General features: G+C 47.2%; 1 protein-coding gene across 4 annotated transcripts in view; it reads right to left on the reverse strand.

Annotated features, from left to right (window-relative positions):
- Positions 1-25386, reverse strand: part of ttn.2 (titin, tandem duplicate 2) — a 215954-nt gene that overhangs the window by 169165 nt on the left and 21403 nt on the right. For all 4 annotated transcript variants that reach the window (XM_070552978.1, XM_070552977.1, XM_070552976.1 and 1 more), the window contains exons 6-37: positions 24874-25088; positions 24725-24800; positions 24472-24618; positions 23987-24178; positions 23793-23897; positions 22579-22818; positions 22296-22355; positions 20869-21127; positions 20558-20627; positions 20282-20473; positions 19899-20041; positions 12808-13259; positions 12312-12553; positions 11943-12175; positions 11705-11869; positions 11453-11621; positions 9670-11366; positions 9308-9589; positions 8963-9229; positions 5709-5981; positions 5367-5630; positions 5031-5291; positions 4607-4867; positions 4210-4473; positions 3864-4124; positions 2009-2269; positions 1671-1931; positions 1434-1578; positions 1182-1350; positions 858-1092; positions 493-777; positions 283-408 (exon numbers count right to left, since the gene is read on the reverse strand). In XM_070552978.1, coding sequence (XP_070409079.1) covers positions 283-408; positions 493-777; positions 858-1092; positions 1182-1350; positions 1434-1578; positions 1671-1931; positions 2009-2269; positions 3864-4124; positions 4210-4473; positions 4607-4867; positions 5031-5291; positions 5367-5630; positions 5709-5981; positions 8963-9229; positions 9308-9589; positions 9670-11366; positions 11453-11621; positions 11705-11869; positions 11943-12175; positions 12312-12553; positions 12808-13259; positions 19899-20041; positions 20282-20473; positions 20558-20627; positions 20869-21127; positions 22296-22355; positions 22579-22818; positions 23793-23897; positions 23987-24178; positions 24472-24618; positions 24725-24800; positions 24874-25088 — 8272 coding nt within the window. The remainder of the gene's footprint in view (positions 1-282; positions 409-492; positions 778-857; positions 1093-1181; positions 1351-1433; positions 1579-1670; positions 1932-2008; positions 2270-3863; positions 4125-4209; positions 4474-4606; positions 4868-5030; positions 5292-5366; positions 5631-5708; positions 5982-8962; positions 9230-9307; positions 9590-9669; positions 11367-11452; positions 11622-11704; positions 11870-11942; positions 12176-12311; positions 12554-12807; positions 13260-19898; positions 20042-20281; positions 20474-20557; positions 20628-20868; positions 21128-22295; positions 22356-22578; positions 22819-23792; positions 23898-23986; positions 24179-24471; positions 24619-24724; positions 24801-24873; positions 25089-25386) is intronic.

The raw sequence follows: 25386 nt of genomic DNA on the forward strand, positions 1-25386 counted from the left end.
GTCCCAGGTACCTCCTCAATCTAACTTAGGGGGAGATAGGTCTACAGAGTTCTTCTCTCCACATCCTGTCATCTCCAGCATGGATGAATCCTCATCAAACATAACCCCCCACGTCTCTAACTTCACGGCTATGCTGAAGATACTTGACAATAATCAGAAGGTCCCACGTAGTCTAAGATTGATCCACCTGACTTCAGCAGGTCTTCAGTGTTGTTCCTTAGCTGACCTAAAATGTCTTAAGTTGATTTGAAAGATATCCAGTCCCTTCTGAAGGTTCCTCACCATCTCCTCGGATTCGGCACTGGAAACGGGCTGGTTCCCCCTCACGGGCCGAGGTATCAGCGATGGGCGTGATGATAACTGGTGGAGCAATGGGAGCAGCCGTGTCTGGAGATACCACCTCAGACACTGAGAAACACAAAAATCAGGATCTGACCAAGTTCTGCCCAGTAACACCAGTATTTGCTCAGCAGGTGGGACCTCTGGTCTTACCTTCCACATTAAGCGTAGCAGTGCTGGTGGCGGTGCCGTAGTCATTCTTGGCCTCGCAGTTGTAGATGGCGGCATCCTCAGGAAAGACCTCAATCAGCAGCAGCGTGTGCTCACTTCCATCAAGGAGGAACTTGCACTTGAAGCCAGGTGACAGAGCCTGGGAGTTCTTGTACCAGTAGACCTGTGGCTGAGGAACGCCACTCACCTGGACTGAGAAGCGAGCTGGCTTTCCAGACTCCACAGACTGAGGTTCCATGTGACGGAGGATCTGAGGAGGTTCTGGGACTGAAGAACAAATGGTCTGGTAAAAAAAAAAAACTGGTGGGATACACCACTGTCAATGAAGGTGGTCCTACTAAACTCACTGTTGACCCGGAGGTTCACGGTGCTTCGGTTTTTGCCGGCAATGAAGGTGTACTCCCCGGTGTCACTCCTGTAGGTCTCAGAGATGGTAAGACGGTGCAGCCTCCTGATGGCCACGTAGCTGAACCGCTCCTCCTCCATGGAGAACTGGATCTCCACACCATTCTTCAGCCAGCGACCTTCAACATCATCTTCATTCACCTCAAACTCAAAGGTCGCTCTGTGTTTCTCCAAAACCTGTGAGGGAAAAGTTCTGGTTCATCTGGAAAACTAGCGGCTGAAACTTTACTCAGTCAGCAGAAAAGAGCCCTCAGAAACCAACTCACTGTGATCTCCTTCTCAGCAGGTTCTGAGATCTGGATGTCCCGACCCTCCACGGTCAGCTGGGCCTTGGAAACACTCGACCCAGCAACTACAGAATATTCTCCAGCATCGTGCATGCGGACTGTCTGGATCATCAGACGGTGAACATACTTCTCTGCTGTCACTATGTACCTGTGGGACACATGGGTGACGTTTAGATGAACTTTGACCTCTAAAGGCTTCTGTTTGCTTAGAGAAGACAACATCTGACTGACCTCTCTTCAGATAGGTCCAGCTCCTGGTCGTCCTTCATCCACATTACCTGGATGTTTGGCTCAGAGACTTCACACTCAAAGATGGCCTTCTTCTTCTCTGTGATTTTTATGTCTTTGATCTTCTTGGTGAACTCGATCACACGAGCTGCAACAGCGATGAAGACCAGCTCCATTCATTTACAGGTGCTTCATTTTAATTTGTAGATTTTAAACTAAGACTCGAGAACAAACGTTTACCTTCAACAAACAGGTTAGCCGCTGAAGCGGCAGAACCAGCAACAAACTGGTATTCTCCTCCGTCTCCGAAGTGAACGTTCCGGATGGAAAGTGAGTGCGTGAGCTGCCGGCTGCGGACCTGGCACCTATCTGAGGACTTCACCTCCACGCCGTTCTTCAGCCACTTATAAGTTATGCCCTCATAATTGACAGTGACCTCAAAGGTGACGGTGTCCCTCTCCTGAGCGTTCAGATCGTTCAGCATGGAGGTGATGAGGACAGCTGCGGGACAGATGACGCGTTTTGTGAGTTTCAGACTCGTGGCGATACCTCGCTGTTCAGGAATGAGGGCCTCTTACCGTTGACAGTGAGTGTGGCCGACACGCGGTCATTCCCACAGATGAAGGTGTACTCTGCAGAGTCGTCCCTGCTGGTGTTCATGATCTTCAGCTGGTGGACTTTCCCCTGCACCACGATCCGGAACTTCTCACTCATCTCGATCTCCACGCCGTTCTTCAGCCAGGTGGACGGCACGTTGAAGTGAGAAACTTCACACTCAAAAGAGGCCACCTGAGTCTCAGGAACCTCCACGCTCTTCATGGGTTTGGTGACTCTCAGAGCTGTGGGAGACAAGAAGGACAATCAGGCTCTCTACTAAGTTTTTTCATTAGAGAACACAAACACCTGATGTCACCGGAAACATCAGAACTTATCGGAACTTTGGCTTTTAAACAAAAAATGAAACCAGATTTTGTTTTTTAAACATTTAAACTAATTCTATGCTGGATTATTAGACTCTGCTGCTCCACGGGTCCAAATGCTTCTAGAAGCTTGAGGCTGAGTTTGTCCTAGAGGTTCTGCTGGTTCTGGAGGACCTGACTGCAGCTTTCCACCAGATGGATCACAGTGTTCTTCTATCACCTCGACACATGCTGGTGTTAATGTTCTTCAGCAGTTCTTCTCAGATCAGAGTCTGGAGGATCACAAGGCTGGTTTTAGGCCCTGCCCTCTTCTTGCTCAGACGTTAAACTTTAATAACCTGTTTTTATTTCAGAGCAGATCCCATAAACCCAAACGTAAACAAGAATCTTTCCTCAGAGGACCTAACCTTCTCCTGGATGACTCCACCCTGCTGACTCTAAAGCAACAGAAGAGCTCAGCTGGTTCTGTCTGAGGTTCAGGCCCGACTCACTTAAAGCTGCAGCTAGTGTGTTGGCCTGACCACATCCATACTGACTTCCTGTTTATTTAGGGATCCTGTTTCACACACACACACACACACACACACACACACACACACACACACACACACACACACACACACACACACACACACACACACACACACACACACACACACACACACACACACACACACACATAAACGCACACACCTCCAGCTAAGTTTTTCTGCATCGAGAACCAGACTGAATATTTTTACATTAAAGGCCCCAAATCTGAGCTGCTCAGATTACTGATCCAGATTAGGGCAGGCCAGGGCGGCAGTAGCTACACAGTAGCTCACCATCACTAGCAGTGTGTGAATGTGAGAGTGCATGGAAGCGTATGAGTGTCCTGAAAAGCGTTATGTACGTTTGATGTGTTATGATTATTAGATTACTGCTTCCATGGCTGAAGATAATAAAACATGATGACTCACAGCTGCTCAGGATATTCTACATCATTGCTTCTAATGACCATTAAGTAAATAATTCATTGCAATTAAAGTAATTATTACGACTGACATTGTCTCTGGTATTATTAACTATATTGAGATATTGTTGACATCCATTTGTTAAAGCATCTATTTCTCTCTGCTCAGCAGGATGTTGTTGATGTGAACTCAGATGATTTTCGTTTTCACTCGTTCCAATAATCCGTTACCAAAGCTTATTTATTGAGACGTTGTTAAACGATTTTTATTTCTGACATTGAGCTTGGTCTTTCGAGGTTTTAAATGTTGTGGTAAAGTAGTGCCAAATAATTTTTTATTTATGTTTTATGTGACTTTTTTATATTTTTTAAATGTTTGAATTTCTTAATAAAAACCAGGAGATAATACTTCTGACTATTTTCTACAAACTGCCTCTGATTTTAATTAATGAACAAAAGAGAAAAAAGCGTAGTAGAGTAAATTAAATTTATTGTTTATGATTGACAGAATAAGCTTTTCCGCTTTAGCGTTTCATGACGGGGTGTCGGGGTGTTGCGTACCCTCCACAGTGAGCACGGCGCTGCACTGCAGGTGTCCCACCATGGCCGTGTACTCTCCAGCAGCGCTCTCATCCACCTTCTGCAGCAGCAGCTTGTGAGCTTTCCTCTCGGACAGAATCTTACACTTGTCACTGGACTTCAGCTCCACACCATTGAACAACCACTTGACGGGGATGTTGTCATGTGACAGGCTCATCTCAAAGGAGGCTGTGCCATCCATCAGTGATGTCACATCCTTAATCTTCTTCACAATCTTGATAGCTGCGGGATCAAGAGGAGGTCATTAGACGCTGAAACGCTGCTGTAGAACAACGCCGCCCGTGAAAATGAATACGTCGATACTCACTCTCTACGTTCAGTCTGGCACTGGCCGACAGCTTCCCCAGTTTGTAGGAGTAAACCGTTTCGTCCTGTGTGTCGCAGTCATTCACCTTCAGAGTCTGGACCGTTCCTTCAGAGGTGATTTCATACTTGTCACTGTTCTGCAGCTCGAATCCGTTCTTGATCCACTGGGATCCTTTTACATCTGGGTGGGTGAGTTCCAGGGAGAACACGGCCTCCTGAGTCTCAGTCACAGTCTGGTTCCTCAGGGTCTTCTTGATCTTCACAGCTAAACATCAAACACCAGATGCATTCAATCAGAGACAGGAACTAAGACGAGCCAGCAGCTTGTCTACGTATTACTCATGTTTCAGTAATTATTTGGTTCCTGTCTTGTGAACTGTTAGGAGGCTGGTACTCACCCTCCACTTTCAGGATGGCGCTGGTTTTGGAGTTGGCAACCTGGTAGGTATACTCTCCAGCGTCCTGGGGTCTGGTGATGATGGTGACAAGGCGGCGGACTGCCCCGTTCACCTCGCTCACCACATTCTCATTGAAGTCCACTGGCTGACCGTCCTTCAGCCACTTGCCTTCAGCATCAGCACTGGCGACTTCACACTCAAACTCGGCAGTCTGAGACTCAGCTACAGTCACATCCTGCAGCGGCTGAGTAATGGCACCACCTGGTGGAGACAGTTCAGATGGGGAATCATCTCTAAATGCTGAGCTGCTGCATTCTCATGAAAACAAGAGACCTTCGTCTGCTGAGCTACACATACAGTCTTCATCAGCACAAAGGTGCTATTCTATGCAGAACCGTTTTAACCTTGTTGGGTTTGGACCTACCAGAGACGGTGAGTTTGGCACTGGAGGTCTTCTCACCAGCGTGGAACACGTACTGGCCCTCCTCATCCTTCATGGTGTCCATAACCGTCAGAGAGTGAGATGTTCCCTTGGACTCCATTTTGTACTTGGCTCCAGCTTTGAGCTGCTGGTTCCTGAAGGTCCAGACAGGATCGATTCCAGGGTGAGACACTTCAACATTAAAGGTGACTTTCTGAGACTCTGAGCACTCGTTGTCCACCATGTGCTTCACGATGTTTACCGCTGTAAGGACAATGCTGTTAGAATAGATAACTGCAACCACAAAGCAGTCAGAGGTAAGAAGATAATCTGTCTCACATTCCACTGTCAGAGTGCAGCTGCTTTCCACCTTTCCAACCACCAGTTTGTAACATCCTTCATCTGAAGCAAAGGTCCTGCTGAAGACCAGACGCTGCTTGGCTCCCTTTGGAACCACCTGGACTCGCTCGCTGGACACCAGCAGTTTGTCGTTGTGGTACCATTTGACAGAGCTGATATCTTGAGCAGAAATCTTGGACTCAAGAACCGCCTTTGTCCCTTCAATGGAGGACACATCCTTCAGAGGGACCACAATGTCGATAGCTTAAAGAAAGACAGAAGGTCAGGATCTGAGAGGCCATAGAGGTCCAATTTGAACTGGCTCAGATGTAGCTCACTTACTCTGAACGTTGAGTTTACATGAGGTGGAGATATCATGAGTTGGAACAATAAATGAGTAGGAAGCAGCATCTTCTCTGCTGACATTCTCCACCAGGAGTTTGTGAACTTGCTTATCAATGATGATGTGGACTCGGTCCGAGACAGAGATGGCCTGGCCACTCTTCATCCATGTCCCCTCGACATTCTCCTGGGAGAACCTGACCTCCAGCTGAGCAATGTCACCCTCACATATGGTCAGGTCGGTTAGGGGCTGCATCAGAGTCACGGGACGCACTGAGGAGCAAACATCAAAGTCTTCATCAAAGCACACGACCACAGTCGCGAAACCAGTCAGCCGGCATCTACAACATGGAACTAAAGAACCTCAACACATGCAGCTAAACAGCTAGAGACATCATGGCCTGTGCCTTTACAGCTCCTTCAGCCTTTACTGGACAGCCCACCACCTTCTGGGCTACTGCTACCCACCAAAATAAAACGCGTTTTCATCGTTGCTGTGCCGTTATTGTTACCGGCCATGTAAACTGGTGCGTTACTACAATGTGGCTGAAAAAGCCCACACATCGCTGGTCTGTAAAGGCATAACATGTGAGCTTGAATATCTGGTCTAAACATTTCTCCAGAAATGTTATTCACTCTAATTGTTATCAACCGCCCACCTTCATCTAATGTCAGTTTTTATGAAAACTTGCTACAATGTGATCTCAACAGAGAGCTGATTGTAATCGGTGATATGAATGTAACTTAAAAAGATAAGTCTGCAAGGAGGCAACTCAAACAAGTGACTGAGAGTTTTAATTTAACACAGATCTGGAGAATCTGGAGCACACTAGCCAGTGTTTAACAGATAAATTAAGTACGCTCATTAACAAATTCTCTAAAAAATAATTATTTTAAAACCAATGGGGGTACCTTCCATAGATTAATGACAGTATTTTTCAACTGATGAAAGATCGAGATCAGAGCCTAAAAATCGCTTTGAAGTGAGGACTGACAACTGACAGTTACATTTACAGCACTGAGAAACAAGGTGACAGGAGAACGTAACAATAGAAAATAATAGGGGAAACTCTAGAATAAAGAAACTGACTGGACAGAGTAATGTCACTAGCACTAACAGGTGACTCAACTGCTGTAGCTGGAGCCCTAAATCACTATTTTTAAGGATGTTCCAATCACGTTGTTTTGCTCCCGATCCGAGTCCGAGTCATTTGATTTTGAGTTTCTGCCGATACCGAGTCCCGATCCGATACTTTTCATAAAGGGATTAAAATAAGAAAAAAAAAATTGTTGTCTGACTTCACTGTGACAGTTAAGGTTGGTTTATGCTTGACGCGTCCGCGAGGTCCGCACGGCTCTGCGCGGCAAAATTGCGTCATTTTACAACCACGCCCCTCCACCACGCCTCCGCACGGCCCAAACTTTCCGCACTGCGCACCTAGGAAAATTTCTAACCATGCGGACAGTCAGACATGGAAAAACATGGCGGACTGGCAAGAACTAGTATGGCAGAGGTTTGTAAATACAGACATTTGTATGATTCAGCTCTCAGAGATCACCGTGATCAACATGTTGTTAATAATCCCATGACCTGGAGGCAGTGATTGGGAGGAACGGCTCGCCCAATTTGAACTGGAGTGGCGTTTTGTTTCTGGATTCTGTGCAAAGGTACAGTTTGGCCATAACAAACACCATGTTCAAACATAAGGATGCCCATCGGTATACATGGTACCAGGGTACCCTAGGTTGTAGCTCAACGCTTGACTTTATACTTGACTTGTCAGACCCAACACTATCAATCGGCTCCAAAAAGGTTCTGGCAAAACATCTGGCACCTCAGGAGAGGAAGGTAACAACTCACCCACACTGTTTTCAGTGGGAAAGGGGGCTGCTGATGTTGACTGGGGCTATAGTTGGGGCCAATCTCTGGGGCAGAAGTTGATGAGGAAGTCAAACACAGCAGCCCCGGGGGTGAATGAGATCCTTCCAACAAGGAATCTCAAAGCTATATGGACGTTGTAGAGCTGTAGTGGTTGACACATCTCTGCAAAATAGCATGGTCATCAGGGGCAGTTCCTGGGGTGGATGGCCTTTTCTAAGGGCCATTCAGCCCCTGTACCAGAGAAGTGTGAGCTTGGTACGCAAAGCCAGAAATGGTCTGGGTGCAACTACGGACAGATTAGCTAATGCAAGCTGGTATCAGGCTCACGATCAAGTGGGTTCAGAAAAAAACACGATGGTTGTGAAACTAAGAACATGTAAAATCTACAAGCGGAAAATAAGTCCTCACCATCCTGTTTATTCTTAGCTGACTGCAGCGCTAGTGAGCAGAACTGTTGTCAGGTTCGAGTCTGCTCTGGTAAACACAGCTGCAGGATTAAGGCAAGCCACTGTAGCATGCAAATCACAAACGCATCTATCTGTGAACATAATTTAAACTGGATTATTGCCAAACCCAACATAATAAATTTGTCACCATTACATTTTTAGCAGTAGAAATTAAATGTTATTAGCATTTCCAGTAGCTTCTACTGAACATGTTAATGAAACACATAAAATTTTACTGATCGTAGTTTAACTATGGCTATATTTAGATGTTAGCATATTGTTTTACACGCTATTGAACTGTTTTCTAATCATGTTTTGTTGTTTAATAAAGTTTTTAATTAAAATGACATTTGTGGGATATGTGGGGTCTTTTTCATCTGTAAAGCACTTTGTAGTTACATATTTTTGGATGAAAAGTGCTTTATTAATAAAGTTTCATCTGATTTGATTTTAATTGGCCTGTTTAATTCGATTAATCAAGTCGATACCCCATCCGATTCACTGATGATCCAATGAATCGTTTGTTGCAGCCCTGGTTCCCAGTAGTGATGCACCGATATGAAATTGTTGGGCCGATACCGATGTCTGATATTAATATCATTGTTATGGCCGATAACCGATATTTGCCGATACCGATATACTGACATTGAGCCTTCTAAAATCAGCAGATTTTGTATAGAATGAAAATGATTAAAGCTGAATTTACGTGATTTTGTACAAACACCACACACATTTACGGTTCTGAGAGGATTTCATTCACTGTCCACATGACTAAACAAATACACATACCCCCCACCTAACTCCTCTGCCACTGTTGGACTGATCACCACCATCAGTGATGAAGACATGACGGACAGGATACCAAACGCTTTACAACTTCACAACACATTACTGTAGAGGTAATGACAAGATCTCCAGCAGCTTACATTTCATCTTGAGTGAAGCACTGGTCCTCAGGTCTCCACAGACAAAGAAGTACTTCCCCTGGTCTTCTCTCCTGACATCCTTAACGAAGAGGGAGTGTCTTCCTCGGCGGGAGGACATGACATATTTACTGCTGGGAGAGAGTTCCTTTTCTCCAAAGAACCAGGTGCCCTCAGCATCTTCACGAGACAGTTCAACCTCAAACTCCCCAGAGTAACTTTCTGGTATCTCAATGTTCTCCATCTGCTTGATGAGCTCCAGGGCAGCACCTGGGAATAGAGTAGCATCCAGAACATTTAGCTTTCAACTCAAAAGAAGACCAAGTAAAACAGAAGATGTTAACATACCTTCTACGTGGAGCCTGGCCCTTGTAATTATGTTCTCGTCATCTACTACCATACAGCTGTACTCTGCATCATCACTCATTTCAATCATCAACACAGATAAGAAGTGGACCTTTCTGTCAGAGTGCATTCTGTATTTATCGCCTGAGAAGATCTCCATGTTGTTTTTCAGCCATTTGACCTTGACAAACGGTTCATTGAGTTCACATTCAAACGTCACCATGGTGTCGTGTTCCTTGGCACTGGCATCCGCCAGGTTTTCGGTAAAGCTAACTGCTGCTTTTGCTGCAATAAGAAAACATCAGATACTTGAATTCAATGAACATACATCTGAGCCTGATACATTCTGCAGGAGGGGACTTTACCTTGCACCAAAAGGAAAGCATGGCTTGAGGCTTCTCCAGCAACGTTCATGGCTTTGACCATGATGCTGGCAGAATCTTCTACTGTCACATCTCTGATCACCAGTTCACACACGTGATCCTCTGGCCAGTACCAGTAAACACGGTCAGACTTTTCTAGCTGAATGCCATTCTTGAACCACTGGCACTCAGGTTCTGGTCTACCAACAACCCTGACTCTGAAGTGAACCTCTTCCATCGGAGCTATGGTCTTGCTTTGGATGCGTTCGAGGATGTGTGGTGCTTCCATGCTGGGAGACAGCTGGATCCTCTCTGGTTTGATAGTGGGAATGGTCACTTCACCCTGCTCCTCCAGTTTCCTCCTTTCAGCTTCTTCTTTTTCTTTGAGGTGATGAAGCAGGTCTTCTTTTGTTTTCTTCAGGAGATCTTCATAAGAGTCATCCCTTTTATGAGACTTGAATTCCACAGCAGAGATGGACTCATAGAAACCCTCCTCTGTTCTGCGTTTGAACTTGCTCCTAAGCTCCTCTGACTCTTCTGATGTTTTCTCATGAACTATTCTTTGTGCTTTACGTAGTTTGACAACCTCCCTGTCCTGTGGGACCTCACCAGGTTTGTCCATCTTGACGATATCAAACCCAATTCTGCCGGACTCATGAGAGGCCTCTGCAGCTCTGGGTTCTGGAGCACGACGCAAGACTGACCTAAAGTCCTCTCTCTGTTGGATCTCCAGCTTTACAGTGTGCTCAGCAGTCCCTAACGGATTGTCAGCGACCACCCTGACTTCTCCAGAGTCATATGACTTGATGTCAACAATCTCCAGATAGTAAATACCATCGTAACGAAGTCTGTATCTCTTGCTTTTACGGATGAGTTGTCCGTTCAGGTACCAGTTAACCTTTGGAGCCGGATAACCAGTCACTCTGCAGCGAAATCGAGCAATGTCCCCTTCTAGAACTCTGGATGGTTCTGGAACCAGGACGATTTCGGGTTTGGTCTTTTCAGACTCTTCATCACCGCTGACTCCATACGGTCCACCTTCATGAGCCATGCGCTCAATCTCATCCATTCGATACACTCCCTTCCTGCCTTCAGGAAGCTGCGTTTCCTCAACCAGGCCCTTCTCATCCTTGACGATCAGGGTGGCCGAGGTCTGGTCCACTCCAAACTTGTTGGTAGCTCTGCAGGTGATGACGCCGCTGTCTCTGGCGTAAGCTACTTCATAGTCAAGGCTGCAGTAGCCAAACTCGTTGACCATACGCAGCCTGTTGGCGGCTGCCAGAGGTTTGCCGTCATGCAGCCACTCCACCGTCATGGTGGGGTCCCCGATCGGAGTCAGTCTGCATTCAAAATGAGCCGGACCAAAACATTTCATGCGCACAGAAGTAAGTTTCTTCTTGAAAAGAGGTTTCTGCTGCTTCTCTTTGTCGTAGAGGTCTCCCTCCTCCCACTGCTCCTGGCCGTATCGCAGGTGTAAGGGCTCCAGCTCAGGAGCTGCAATCTCTTTGGCTTTGTAAGTTCCTTTGGGAATAATCAGCTTCCTCTCAGTCTGAGGAGCAGCATGGTCCATCTCCACGTTGACTCTGCAGCGGGTGGTGTCTCTGCCAGCTTTGTTGATGGCTGTAGCAGTGTACCAGGCGCTATCTGAGCCTGCAGCAGAGGGGATCTGAAACTTGGTCTCTCCTTTGGTTCCTTCGATTCTGCAAGTAAGACCGCAAGAAAATTATTCCACAGTTTAATTTTAGAAATCAGGAGAACTTCCTGGTACTAGAATAAAGATGTTTACTTGATTTGTGGATGTTTCTGTGGGGTTATAATGTCACTGTTCTTCAGCCAGACTATGTCTGGTAGGGGGTTTCCAATGGCTCTGACAGCCAACTCCACCAAAGTTCCCTGCTTCACTGTGATGTTCTTCAGTTTCTCCACAAACTGAGGTCTGGTGATGCTTTCTCGAGCTACAGATTCCACAACGCGAGACCAGTTAACACAGCTACACTTCTTCTGGAGTTATTAGAGTTTGTTAAATAAAGACACATACCTTCAACGGAGAGAGCAACAGATACAGATGTCCGCCCAGCTCTGTTCTGAGCAACAACAGTCCACTCTCCAGAGTCCTTCGGCACAGCAGGGACGATGATCAGAGACTGAGTCCCGTCCTCTTTTATCACAATCTTGTGAGTGAAGTCATTGACCACTTGTTTTCCTGTAAAAGAATGATTAAAGGGTTTAAGAACAAAAACAGACAAACAGAATACCTTCAGAGATGATTCTCTTACCATCATGAAACCAGTAGGTATCAGGCATCGGTCTGCCAACAACCTTCAGGTCAAACCTGGCAGTTTGTCCCTCTGAGCATTTAATGGAGGACGGCTTCATGACAAACACAGGTTTATAAAGTCTCTCCAGGTGAATCTCATCAGTGTCATCAAGGCGGCGGGCGGGGGAGCGTCCAGGTGAGCGGCTGGGTGAGCGGCCAGGAGAGCGGCTCAGAGAACGAGGAGATGCAGATCTAAAACAGTTATTAATGACAGCATTTACCACGTCCAGTATCTACTGTTTTACAGTTTCTGAAGAAAAACATTATCGGATTATTCAGATGATGAGCCCTGACCTCTGGAGGGTTAGTCTATCTCGTTAGGTCTCACCTGATCCTTTGCATGGAGGAATATGGGGTGTATCTGGGAGGTGTCATAGTTCCAGAAGGCTCCACGTAGAGCTTCCCTGAGCTCACGGCGTTTCCCTTCATGTTGGAGGCGAAGGCTGTGTACACACCTTCATCTTCTGGTTGGACCACAGGCAGACGGAGGCTGGCCCGTCCATCCTGAAGAACCTCCATCTGGTACCTACCTCCAAGCCTGATGCGCTGCCCATCTTTATACCAAACAATCTACAAGGATCAACACAGGTTAAAGCTCCTCCTGAGACAGGTCCTTCTGAAGGTTTACCTGTTGTCTACAAAACCTAAACAACAGAACCCTGACCACTTGAAAAACTTCACATAAATAACATAGAGGAGACAACTAAATGCAAACGGTGAAGGTTAAGTCTGAATATCTCAGAATTACTGATGGGGTTTAAACCCATGTAGCTTTAGTTTAATGAAGCAGAGTCTGAGTGGGAAAGTTGGGAACTTCTCAGTACCTTTGGCAGCGGGATTCCAGACATCCTGCAGTGAAACGTTACACCCATTCCCTCTACAATCCGGTAGTTTTTAACTGGAGTGTCAAAGCTTGGCAGCACCGCATCTTCCTCAGCAACAGTCACCATCAGCTCTTCATCCTCCATCACCAGCTCTCTGTAGGTGATCCTCCGGATACGGAGTTCAATCTCCTGGATGATCCGCTCCTCAAAGGATGAAACAAGGAATTCCTGGACAAAGAACAAAATGTAAAGTGATGAGAGGATTGCATCACCCTTCAGCTCCCAGATCAACAGAAAGAGTACCGTCTCTGAGACAAAGCTCATGGGGGTGGTGATCCTCCTCTGATCCAGATCGGACTGACTCAGGACCGGAGCAGGCTCAGGGACCAACGTTGCAGTCACTTCAGTTTTATATGTCACATCCTGCTGCTTCATGTAGGCCTGGTACTGGTCTGAGAACAGATAAGCAGGAGAGCAACACCATTAAACTAAAATTAAAACAAAAAATAAAGAGGAGAGGAGGGTTCTACAATTCCCCAAGGCCCTTCACAACACAGCCATTCACCAATTCACACACACATTCACACGCTGGTGGTGATGAGCTAAACACGAGCCACAGCTGCCCTGGGGCTCACTGACGAAAGCGAAGCTGCTGAACACGGGTGCCACCAATTCCTCTGACCACCACCAGCAGACAAGGAGGGTTAAGTGTCTCGTCCAAGGACACAATGACTGCAAAAGACGAGGCTTGATTCTGCAACCTTCCAGTTATGGGGCAGGCACTTAACTTTGCCACTGTTGCCCTCGATATTTTTCTTTCACTAAAGTCCATCCATCATCCATCTATCCATTTTCTTCCACTTATCTGTGGTCAGGTTGTTGGGGCAGCAGCAGGTCTAGACTTCTCTCTCCCCAGCCACTTGGGCCAGCTCCTCCATGGAGGAGACTAAACAGACCAGTACAATGTCCACATCACTGCAGAAGCAGCACCAATCCACCTATCAATCTCTCACTCTACATTTTCCTCACTTGTGAACAAGACCCCAAGATGCTTAAACTCCTCCACTTGAGTCAGGACCTCATCCTTGTCCTAGAAAAGGTATTCTACCCTGTCCAACACCATGGTCTTGGCTTCTTCACTGTCAGCTGTGAACTGCTCCAGCAAAAATTGTAGATCATGGTCTGATGAAGTCAACAGGATCATATCATCTCCTAAAAGCAAAGACCTGATCATTAGGCCACTAAATCAAAGTCCCTAAGAAGCTTGGCTGCTCCCAGAAGTCTTGTTCATAAATGTTATGAACAGAATGGGTGACCAAGCAGTGTCAACCCTCTATGGTGTCCCTTTTTAAATAGAGGAACCACCACCCTGGTATGCCATTCCAGCAGAATTGCCCCAATGTTCACTCCCTAAATAATAAAAACCATCATTTCAAAACTGCATTTTGTGTTTACTTGTGTTATCTTTGACTAATGGTTAAATGTGTTTGATGATCAGAAACATTTTGTGTGACAAACATGCAAAAGAATAGGAAATCAGGAAGGGGGCAACTAATTTTTCACACCACTGAATGTGATTTATTTAATGGGTAAAATAATTAATGGATGACTGAGACCTTCGGTGGTGTGGTTCCCCCATTCTACCTCTAGATGCTGTTCCCACGCATGGTCTGAAGTTTTCTGCTGTTCAGGAACATTTCCAGCACAGGTACAACGTGATGAATACCACACAATGACTACATTAGTGGCCACATATGACTTACGCACAGATCTGTTCATAAGTACGGCTGATAAATGAGGCACGTGGAGCTTTTTGACCACTCCAGAAACCTCAGCACCAGAGATTGGAGGGCCCAACCCAAAGTCCCCAGACTTTGCTTCCTCACATGTGCTGATGGGATTGACGAGGTCTTCAAAGTACTCCACCCACGACATGCCAAGTCAAGGGCAGCAGTACACTGTTCCACCATAAACAGTGTTGGAGGAGATGCCAGATGGTGGACCAAAATCACCTCAAAGCTATAAGGGAGTCCTTTATGGCCTTCTCCTGCTTCAGCGACCACACAGGCCACATTCCACTCGGACTGCCAGTGTTTATTTATTTGTTTTAACTTTATTCAAGGAAACATTTTTCCAGGGGTGTCCTGGCCAAGAGGCAGCACAGTTCTAACAATTAATCATTTGCATGCAAACTGTAAGGAGAAACACTCTTCCATGAGTTAAAAAACAGATGTAAGAGGGCCGTAGTTCAAGCATGGCCTTATAAATGAAAGGCGCAGCAGTAGCTCAGGAGGTAGAGCGGGTTTTATACTGCTGTGTCCTTGGGCAAGGCATTCCACCCGACTTGCCTGTGTTGGTGGTGGTGAGACGAGCCGATGGTGCAAAATGGTAAATTGCTCCAGGGCAGCTGTGGCTACATGGTAGCTTACCATCACCGGCAGTGTGCGAATGTGAGAGTGCATGAATAATGTTAAGTTCAGTGCCTAGAAAACTGATTTATTATTATTATTGTTATTACCAATTACTCGACCTCCTGGTGGACAAAGAAGGCCATCCCACTCCAGAGTACAATTAACAGTGATGAGTCAGTGTGGCAGCTACCACTGCTGCACCCCGCTTGGCTATCCGGTACACGTCTGCTGCCTCCGGAGACCCACAGACCAGCCACGCCCTGTAGGCCTCCTTCTTCAGCCTGACGGCTCCCCGAACCTCTGGTGTCCACCAGCGGGTACTGGGGTTGCAGCCACGACTGGCACCGGCCACCTTGCGACCACAGCTAGCAACAGCCGCCTCAATAATCGCAGAGTGGAACAAGGCCCACTTGGACTTGATGTTCCCCACTGCTCTCGGGATGCAGTCAAAGATCTGCCAGAGGTGGGAGTTGAAGACCATCTTGACAGGTTCTTCTGCCAAGCGTTCCCTGCAGAGGCAAAATCTCGGGCGTGGGAGGAGTTTGGTGAGGCCATGGAGAAAGACTATCGATCGGCTCCAAAGAGGTTCTGGCAAGCTGTCCGGCGCCTCAGGAGAGGGAGGCAGCAACTCGCTCACACTGTTTACAGTGGGGATGGGGAGCTGCTGACATCAACTGGGGCTATAGTCAGGCGGTGAAAGGAATACTTTGAGGAGCTCCTCAATCCCACCTACACACATTCTGAGGAGGAGCCAGAGCTGGGAGACCTGGGGATGGACTGTCCAATCTCTGGGACAGAAGTTGCTGAGGTAGTCAAACAACCACACAGCGGCAGAGCCCCGGGGGTGGATGATATTCATCCTGGGTATCTCAAGGCTATGGATGCGGTAGGGCTGTCGTAGTTGACATGTCTCTGCAACACTGCGTTGTCATCAGGGGCAGTTCCTGTGGAGTGGCAGACCGGGGTGGTGGTCCCCATCTTTAAGAAGGGTGACCAGAGGGTGTGTTCCAACTATAGGGGGTCACACTCCTCAGCCTCCCTGGAAAGGTCTACTCCAAGGTACTGGAGAGGAGGGTCCGATCGATAGTTGAATCTCAGATTGAGGAGGAACAATGTGGTTTTCGTCCTGGCCGTGGAACTGTGGACCAGCTCTATACCCTTGCAAGGGTGATGGAGGGGGCATGGGAGTTTGCCCAACCAATCCACATGTGTTTTGTGGATTTGGAGAAGGCTTATGACCGTGTCCCCAGGGGCACCCTGTGGGGGACGCTCCAGGAGTATGGGGTGGGTGGCTTTCTGTTAAGGGCCATTCAGTCCCTTTACCAGAGGAGCGTGAGTTTGGTCTGCATAGCCGGTAATAAGTCGGACCTGTTCCCGGAGAGGGTTTGACTCTGCCAGGGCTGCCCTTTGTCACCGGTTCTGTTCATAACCTTTATGGACAGAATTTCTAGGCACAGCCGTGGTGTGGAGTGTGTCGAGTTTGGTGGCAGGAGAATCTCGTCTCTGCTTGTTGCAGATGATGTGGTCCTCCTAGCTTCATCCAGCTCTGACCTTCAGCTCTTGCTGGGTAGGTTCGCAGCCGAGTGTGAAGCGGCTGAGATGAGGATCAGCACCTCCAAATCTGAGACCATGGTTCTCGACCAGGCAAGGGTGGCTTGCCAACTCCAGGTCGGGAGAGTGGTCCTACCTCAAGTGGAGGAGTTTAAGTGTCTTGGTGTCTTGTTCACGAGTGACGGTAGGAGGGATCGGGAGATCGACAGGCGGATTGGTTCGGCGTCTGCAGTGATGTGGACGCTGAACCAATCTGTCGTGGTGAAGAAGGAGCTTAGCCAGAAAGCCAGGCTCTCGATTTACCGGTCGATCTACGTCCCAATCCTCACCTATGGCCATGAGCTTTGGGTAATGACCGAAAGAACGAGATCGCGGATACAAGCCGCCGAAATTAGTTTCCTCGGTAGGGTGGCCGGGCTCAGCCTTAGAGATAGGGTGAGGAGCTCGTACATTCAGGGGGGACTCGGAGTAGAACCGCTGCTCCTCCGGATCGAAAGGAGTCAGTTGAGGTGGTTCGGGCATCTGGTCAGGATGCCCCCTGGGCGCCTCCCTGGGGAGGTGTTTCGGGCATGTCCTGCCCGCAGGAGGCCCCCGGGTCGACCCAGGACACGTAGGAGAGGTTACATCTCCAATCTGGTCCGGGAACGCCTTGGGGTCCTGCCGGAGGAGCTGGTGGAGGTGGCCGAGGAGAGGACGGTCTGGAGCCCCCTAGTTGGGATGCTGTCCCCGCGACCCGGACCCGGACAAGCGGAGGAAGAAGAAGACGACGACAAGTCAATGCTTCGTAGTTAGCAAAATTATGGGCCACATAAATCTTATGAGGAGAAAGCACTGAGGCATTCATGTACAAAGGGCACTGCTTAATTAGAGCCGGGTCTTGTTCCAGCGAGACTTATTTTGAAAAGACCGTTCCGGTAACTGTCTGCTAGGTTACGGCAATGCACGTGACCAACTTGTGCTATACATCTATAATCAAAGACGTAATATGGGTCACGGCTTTATAGTTCTGTGTTGGGACCTAAATTATTTATTTCATATGTTAATGACCTCTGTGATCAATCCAATATTTTATGTTTTGTACTTTTTAAAGGTGACGCCAATTTTTTGTATCAGAAAGATTTAAAATTTTTAATGTTAACTATTGAACAAGAAATTGCTCTACTGAAAACATGGTTTAAAAAATGCCATTAAATTTAGATAAAACAAAATTCATTTTGTTTACAAATCAGAAAAGCTCTATAAAGGTTAATTCGATCCTAGATGGAGTAAATATTGAGAGAGTGACAGAATTCAGGCTTTTGGGCGTTATTATTGACGAATAGAAGCCACTCATAGCATATGTTAGAAGTGAAATTAGCAAAAATATCGCAGTTTTGAGTTAAGTTCAGTCTATGTTCAATTGTAAGGCTAAGAAAATATTGAATAGTTCCTTTATTTTGCCATAGTTGATGAATTGTTTGGAGGTATGGGAGGTATGGAGGTAATTCTTATATACTAAAGAAGAAGAAGACGATCTTTTCTATAGCTTCTCTCAAGATAAAAATCACAAGGGGCTTCACAAAAACAAAATTTAAGTAGAAAAGGATTTCATAAATGATTCAAAATATGTTTAAAAGAAGAAAAAATATTATGTAAGGAAAGGGAGAGAGAAAATGTGCAGGGAAAAGGGAAATCAGTGGATCCTGGGAAAGGCGGAACAAGAGCAGAAGGAGAGGGTGGTAATGAAGGTCACGCAAAAGCCAGCTGATTGTTCCGCTCATTTTCTGCAATCCTGTGTTCGGTTTCAACCACCCTGGTTTTAACTCATCCAAGTTACATTTTATGTCGTTCAACTCCTTCCTCAGCGTATCAAAGTTTCCTGTTGTTTCTGATTGAAATGATTTAAGTTCCTTCAGTATTTCCATAGATCCATCAGAAGCATCAGTGCTCTTTTCTTCCCTCCCACTGTCCTAATGGGTGTGACCCCACGAGGAATGTTCACCATTGAGCAGGGTTGATGGTTTATCCCTTGAGGTCCACGTGGCAGGGGTGAGGTGATGCTCACCCCTGCCACATAGACCCAAGGGATAAACCATCAACCCTGCTTAATGGTCAACTTTCCTCGCGGGGTCACTCATAAAGACAGTGGGAGGGTTAAGCGTCTTTATTCCTGCAGCTGGTGCGTTAGGAACCTGCCACCTGCCGGTCGGACAGTTCTGACCTCAGTTCTATCATACACCGGGGAATAAGGACTTAAGTCGACATCTAGCAACAGACCAGTTCACCCCAATTAACCAAAGAATAATCATGACAATGTTCAGTAAACTTTTTAAAAATTTTCTGGCAAATAATGAGTGGTTTGCATTTAAGCATTTTAGTGCTTTTACAACTAGCAACATCAAAATGATCACTCAGACCATAGCAGAAAACTCCCAAGGGCAAAAATGTATGAGGGATGTTAGTTAAAGCTTAAATCTACTAATCAGCTGCCCATGGAGCTCCACCGGCCAAGATGACCCAAAATGTCTCTTTCTTCAGCTTTGCAGCATCCCTCACTGTCGGTGTCCACAACAACAGGTACCGACCACCCTGCGGCCACAGCCCTAGTTAGCCATCTCGACAACTGAGGTACAGAACAAGACCCACTCATGCTGAATGTCCCCCCGCCTCCCCAGGACAGAAGTTCTGCCAGAAGTGGGAATTGAAGCTCCTTCTGATAGGAGACTCGACCAGGGGTCAAAGCTACACATGTCAAATGTCACATGGGCACTTTTCTTTATAACCTATACAAAGTCATTTGAACTCCAACTGGGGGTGGGTCCACAGGAGAACAAATCTACATTGCTGTTTGAGCCTCTCATGGGATGAGGCAGACAGCAACAGTTCTGGGTCAAATCTGAGAGGATTCTGTTACCTGCTGTCTATAAACGTGAGTAAAGATCCAGGATCTTTGGTGGTCTGGGTCGAGGACATTTATTTCTGAATGGAGGTTTACTTGGCCAGAACTCCAGGATGGTTCTGGAATGACTTTAGATAATGTGGGTAAAAAGGACCAGTCTAAAACTGATTCAGACTTGGACCACATGTTTAAGCTTGGACACTGTAAAGAACTAGTCCAGTAAACAGAACCAGACCTAAAGATTCAGATACCTTCATCCAGCAGGCTGGCAGTCGCTGAGGCTTCTCCCAAAGGGTTCTTAGCGAAGACGGTGTAATCTCCAGCATCATCCGCGAAGGTCATGGAGATCTCCAGTCTGCATTCTCCTGTTTCTTTCTTGTAGGCAACTTTATATCTGATAGATGAAAAGAACCTCATCTCTGACCCAACAGAACCACCACCCTAACAGAGATTCATGTCACAGGAATGCCTCACCCATCCACCTGAGTGCCTTTTAGACTTATCTTATCAGGAGAGCCTTATGCTAAGTACATTTTATAAACTTTGTAGCACTTTGAGATTGCTAAAATATAAAGTGCGTTACAAATAAGTCACTGTTATTATTGTGTCCTAGCTCTGGTTCTGTGACCTGTACCTGTAGCCAGTGGTGAGTGGCACGCCACTCTTCTTCCAGATGATGTGGGGCTTGGGGTTTCCTCCCACCTGGCACTCAAAGATGATGCTCCCCCCCTCCACCAGTTGCTGGGGGATGGGTTTCTTGATGAAGAACGGAGCAACAGATTCTCCAGAACTCATCTCCACCTGGTCCTTCATCTCCATAGCAACACTGATAAGATATAACATTTGGAGTCAACTCCAATACTCCGAGGTCGTAGAACCACCATTGGAACAACGAGGCTAGGGCACTCACGTTTTTGCTTGTGTGAGTCCAGCATCCACGACAACCATCACCTCCTCTCTGCTCTCTATGTCCTCCGACACTAAAACACACAGCAAAACTGGTTCAGACTGGACCAGATCTCAGGAACTGGTTTAGACCTGGTCTAGATCCCAGGAACTCGTTCAGGCCAGTCCAGATTTCTTCAACTGCTTCAGATGATGTCAAACACCACTGATCTGCTATGAGGCATACCCCAAGGCTCTGTTGTGGGACCATTTCAGGTCCAGCTCCAGGTGGATTATAATTGGTTACAATGACTAAACTCTGCTGATCCTGGTTACCTTTAACCAGCAGGTAACAGGAGGTGCTGATGGTTCCCGCCTCATTGGTAGCGGTGCAGGTGAAGCGGCCGCTGTCTTCGGCAAACGCCTCACGGATTGTCATCCGGGCATAACCGCCCTCATAGCTGATCTGGAAGTCGATGGAATTCTCAATCTTGTAGTCCTCTCTGAACCACATGATGACGGGGGCAGGATGAGCACTGATCTGACACTCCAAGGTCACCGAATCACCCTCAGTTACCGTCACGTTCTTCAGACCCTGAGAGGAAACAGGAAGTCCATCGGTTATCTGCAGTAGCGTAGCGGACATCATCGATTCTCTTTGACCTCCTGAAACTTTATTCTGTTGAACTTTGACTAGATTTTATTCACCTGGTTTTAACCAGTTGTTGTAAAACTAAGTTCCTGTTTGTTAGGAACCTCTAATGCCAAACAGCTAAACACACCTGGCTGCAGCACGCAGAAAGGGGCGGGGTCGGGGTTGGGCGAGTCGTCAGACCCATATGAACTACGGCGGTTACTAGCTTACAAATGTTAAAACTCTGTTCTAGGTTCAGTTTAAGCAAGATAAATACAATTCACTACACGACAAGGTCTGAATTCATATCCTAAAAAAGGTTCCTTTCAGTGAATCTCTGTTCACGGCCGCTCCAAACATAACTTAGCATACCTGTCATGGTCTGGTGGCATTGCCACCTGATTTTAGTTTCTCTGCTGACGCCGGTTCGACTCTAGGTGGTGTGGCAGTCATTTATTTAGCAGCTGAAACAGATTTCATGTATTTGTATTTTAGTTTTTTGATTATTTTCTACTAAATTTTATGTGTCTAAAGATCTTGGAATTTGGTCGTTTCTAAGCAGCGTTTGAGTTGATCCTCTGCTCACACATGGACTCAGAATGCAGCCAACAAAGGGCTTGGGGGTGTTCCTCATGAGGAAACGACAATATCACATGGCAAAACTGGCTAAAAGGTGACGTTTCATGATGTGGAACCTTCACAAAAGCGGTTCAATCAACGAACTTTTCCGTCTTCCTCAGTCTTACGTTTTAGGTGACATTAGTTACAGCGCCCCCTTCAGTTCTGGAACATAAGTGTTGCATTTTCCAAATATGGTATGAGTCTGACGCCGCCCCTTTCTGCGTACTGCAGCCAGGTCCTTCTCTAACAGCTGGATCTCCTACTGAATTTGTTTGTTGTAAAAACATAAAAAGACCCTTCAAATTAAAAGCTCATCTTACAAGCACAAACTTAGTAAATATCTGGATACACAGGGGGTGGCCTACTACGGAAACCAGTTTACTGGGATTCTGTTGCTTTTCTTTGATTTGTGTGTTTTTTTATTGTTTTTGAAGAACAGCAGAAGGTTCTATGTAACAGACCAGATCGTGTGCTTTATTTTGAAAAGAGAAACAGGAAATGTACTTACAGCAATGATGGCAGGGGGAACGGCAGGCTCACAGGCTTTTGTTGGGACAGAAACCGTCTCCTGAGTAAACAAAAAGCAGAGTGAAGGAGTGAAACAAGGTGCTGGTTGTTCTGGTTCTGGTTCTGTTAGGATGGAGGAAGAAGAGGGTTAGGACACATAAAACCCTGCAGAGGGACAAAGGAAAGGAGGAGGAGTCTTCATGAAGGGCATGTGTGATTGGTCGGTGTGTTATGGTGGGAGGGACCACAGGTGATTTAAGGTGAGGAGACGGAGGAGGACAAACCTGAGGCTCCCAGTCCTCAAACACCTCCTCACTCACAGCATAAGCCCCGCCTTCAAACTGCCTCTGATACGTAAAGTCTCTGAACGGGGGTGGGTGGGGCTCCAGGGCTGGGCGGGGCTTCAGTGTCCCCACCTTGCGAGGTGGACTGGGAGACTTGACAGGTGTTATGGGCTTCCAGGGGGATGCGGGGGAGGACAGGTCTCTGTGCAGAGCAGCGATGGCAGAATCGGCATCGGTTACCTGATCCAGCCAATGAGAAGAGGGTTAGAAGATGTCCACTTCCTGCTGAGGGTGAGTGAGTGAGTGGAGAGGGGATGGAGGACTGACGCAGAACAGATCAGAGCAAGACAGGTCCAAACACATCCAGGTCCTTCAGCTCAGGCTGGAATATGTCCCAGTAAAACTAGTTTGAGGTTTCTGACACTGGTTCTATGCCCCTGAAGAAGTTCTGGAGTCCAGCAGGACCGGGTCGGCCTTGACACTGTGGAAACCATGGTCCAACCATGAACATTCTCTTCTTTGGTTCTGGAGAATACAGTGTCCAGTTCTTCTAACAAAGATCTCAAGTCCCAGCCCATCTGACCATGTTTCCATTCAGGTTATGACCCAACCCAGATGGAATCTAGAGAGATCAGTGTGACTTCTGGACCAGGTCAACATCAGAATTTTAATTATGAAGTAGGTGACGGTTCCCCTGGTCCATTTGGTTGTGCTGATGAATGATGGTTCTGGATATCGTTCCTACCGAGCAATCGGACCTTTAGCCTCCCTCAGAACACCAGAATGGTCCCTGACCTTGTGCTCTGTGGAGGAGGAACCCGAATTCTTTAGTCTGAGGACAGATTGGATCTTCGGAACATCTCAGAACCTCAAACTGGACCCAATCCTGGTTTTGGACTGAATCCATTTCCTGTTCTGAAAGAATGTGTCAGTTTTAGGGACGTGTTGCAGCCTGAGGTGGAGGAACATCAGAAGTCTAAAGTTCTACATGGACCTGCCTCCTTCTGCTCCAAATACAAAACGCATTAGAACCTAGAGGAGGAGTGTTACGGTAGAGGAGCTGGAGAAGAAAAGGGAGGAGTGTGGAGGTGCGGCTGGACAACCGAGTTCTGTAGAACCTGAGAGGTTTTAGACCAGTGAGGAGGAACTGATGTGTGTTAGGGATGAGATGGGGGTTCTGGAAGGGGGGATGACAGGCCTGTTGGTCTTCTTACCTCATGGCCTGGTTTAGGGACAGAGACTTTAGAGACTGTGAAATGTGGGACAGTGGACTGGGGGACACCAGAGTCCACATGAAAGGAAACTTCAACGCTCTGGATCTGGAGTGACCAACAGATGAGGGGTTAGAAGAACTTGAACTCTAAGACCAGGCAGATCAAATTCTGCTAAGTCAGAAGACCAGCTGGACCTTCTGGATCTGGTCAGCCTCCACAGTAGTTTTTATGGCATCATCTTGCAGGCCCTGCTGCTTCTTCCCCTTCTTGATCTCCTGGTCCTCCTGAGTCAAGACCCCCTCCTGGGACGGGGACTGCCGGACCCGGGCCAGGTCGACGGCGGCCACCACTGCGGCGACTGCCTCAGCCTTCTTGTCTCCCTCAGCCTAAAGACACAAGCGCCAAAGATCTGAAGGTAGACCTCCAGCAACATGCCACAGATGTGCTGCTTGTGGGACACCATGTGACCTTTGACCCCAAGAGTTAAGGTTCTGTTTGTGAAGGAACCTGAAAGTTCTACAGAAAAAGAACTATTATGATGTCAGAAGTGGACCCTCGGTGGTTAGTGTTCCTGTAACGGAGTAGACAGCAGGATCTCTGGACCCATGCTCAGAACGGTGACCTGGTCGACATGACAACAATCCTATCAAACAAACGGGTACCCAAACAGCAGGCTCACCTCTCTGCTGGAGGCCACCTGGTGCTCCCACTGCTGCTCCAGGTGGATCTGAGCAGAAATGCTGCTCATACTTGTCAGACTGGTGTAGCCTTCAGCCACGTAGTCCTCCTGCTTCCAGGGAGGCAGAACCTCAGAAGAGGCAGACACCTGCCACAGAAGAAGGGTTCTTCACCATATTCAACCTAACCTTTTAACAGGAACTTAGATGTTCCTCACAAGGTCTGAGAGTTGATTAACCTATGCATGTTCTCACCTGCTTCCTGGTCATCACAGGAGACCTGACGGGTTTTATTGGAAACATGGACACTTTGCTGGAGGGAGAGACAGATCTGCAGACCAAAGCCCAACATCAGACACCATGACTCAGAAAGACTACTGCACCTGAGCCACAGGTAGACATACCTGACAGGTGTGGGCGTTGGGCCCTTCACGTGTCTCACAGGGGACAGTGACTGTTGACGGCCCCCGGTTACCTTGGAAACAAAGGACGGTGGAGACCTGGACAAGGGTTTTGGGGGGACACGTGGCGGGGTTTTGTGAGCAACATGCTGAGTCATCATTCCTCCTTCAACCTGCATCTCCATCATGGCTGTGGTCTGGAAACTGGTCTCCACCTTCTGAGGAGCAGAACCAGAACACTGAGAGTGGGCCAAACAAACCCTCCTAAGACCTGGTCTAAACCCTGACCTGGGGTTAATTCCAATGTAAGATAAAAATATGGATAGTTTTTCTAAAGTAGATTAAAATCACGGTACAGAGGGTTACGGTGCCCCACACAAACAGGAAAAACAAAGCCTGATGTGGCACTCAAAGCAAAAACAGGTTTAAACACAAACAAATGTCCACCAGAAACGAAATGCAACAGACTCAAGTGTAATGTTTAGGGCAGAACATTACCCAGAGACTAAATGTAGG

This window comes from Nothobranchius furzeri, chromosome 7 (genome assembly GCF_043380555.1).
Source record: "Nothobranchius furzeri strain GRZ-AD chromosome 7, NfurGRZ-RIMD1, whole genome shotgun sequence".
Taxonomy (NCBI): Eukaryota; Metazoa; Chordata; class Actinopteri; order Cyprinodontiformes; family Nothobranchiidae; genus Nothobranchius; species Nothobranchius furzeri.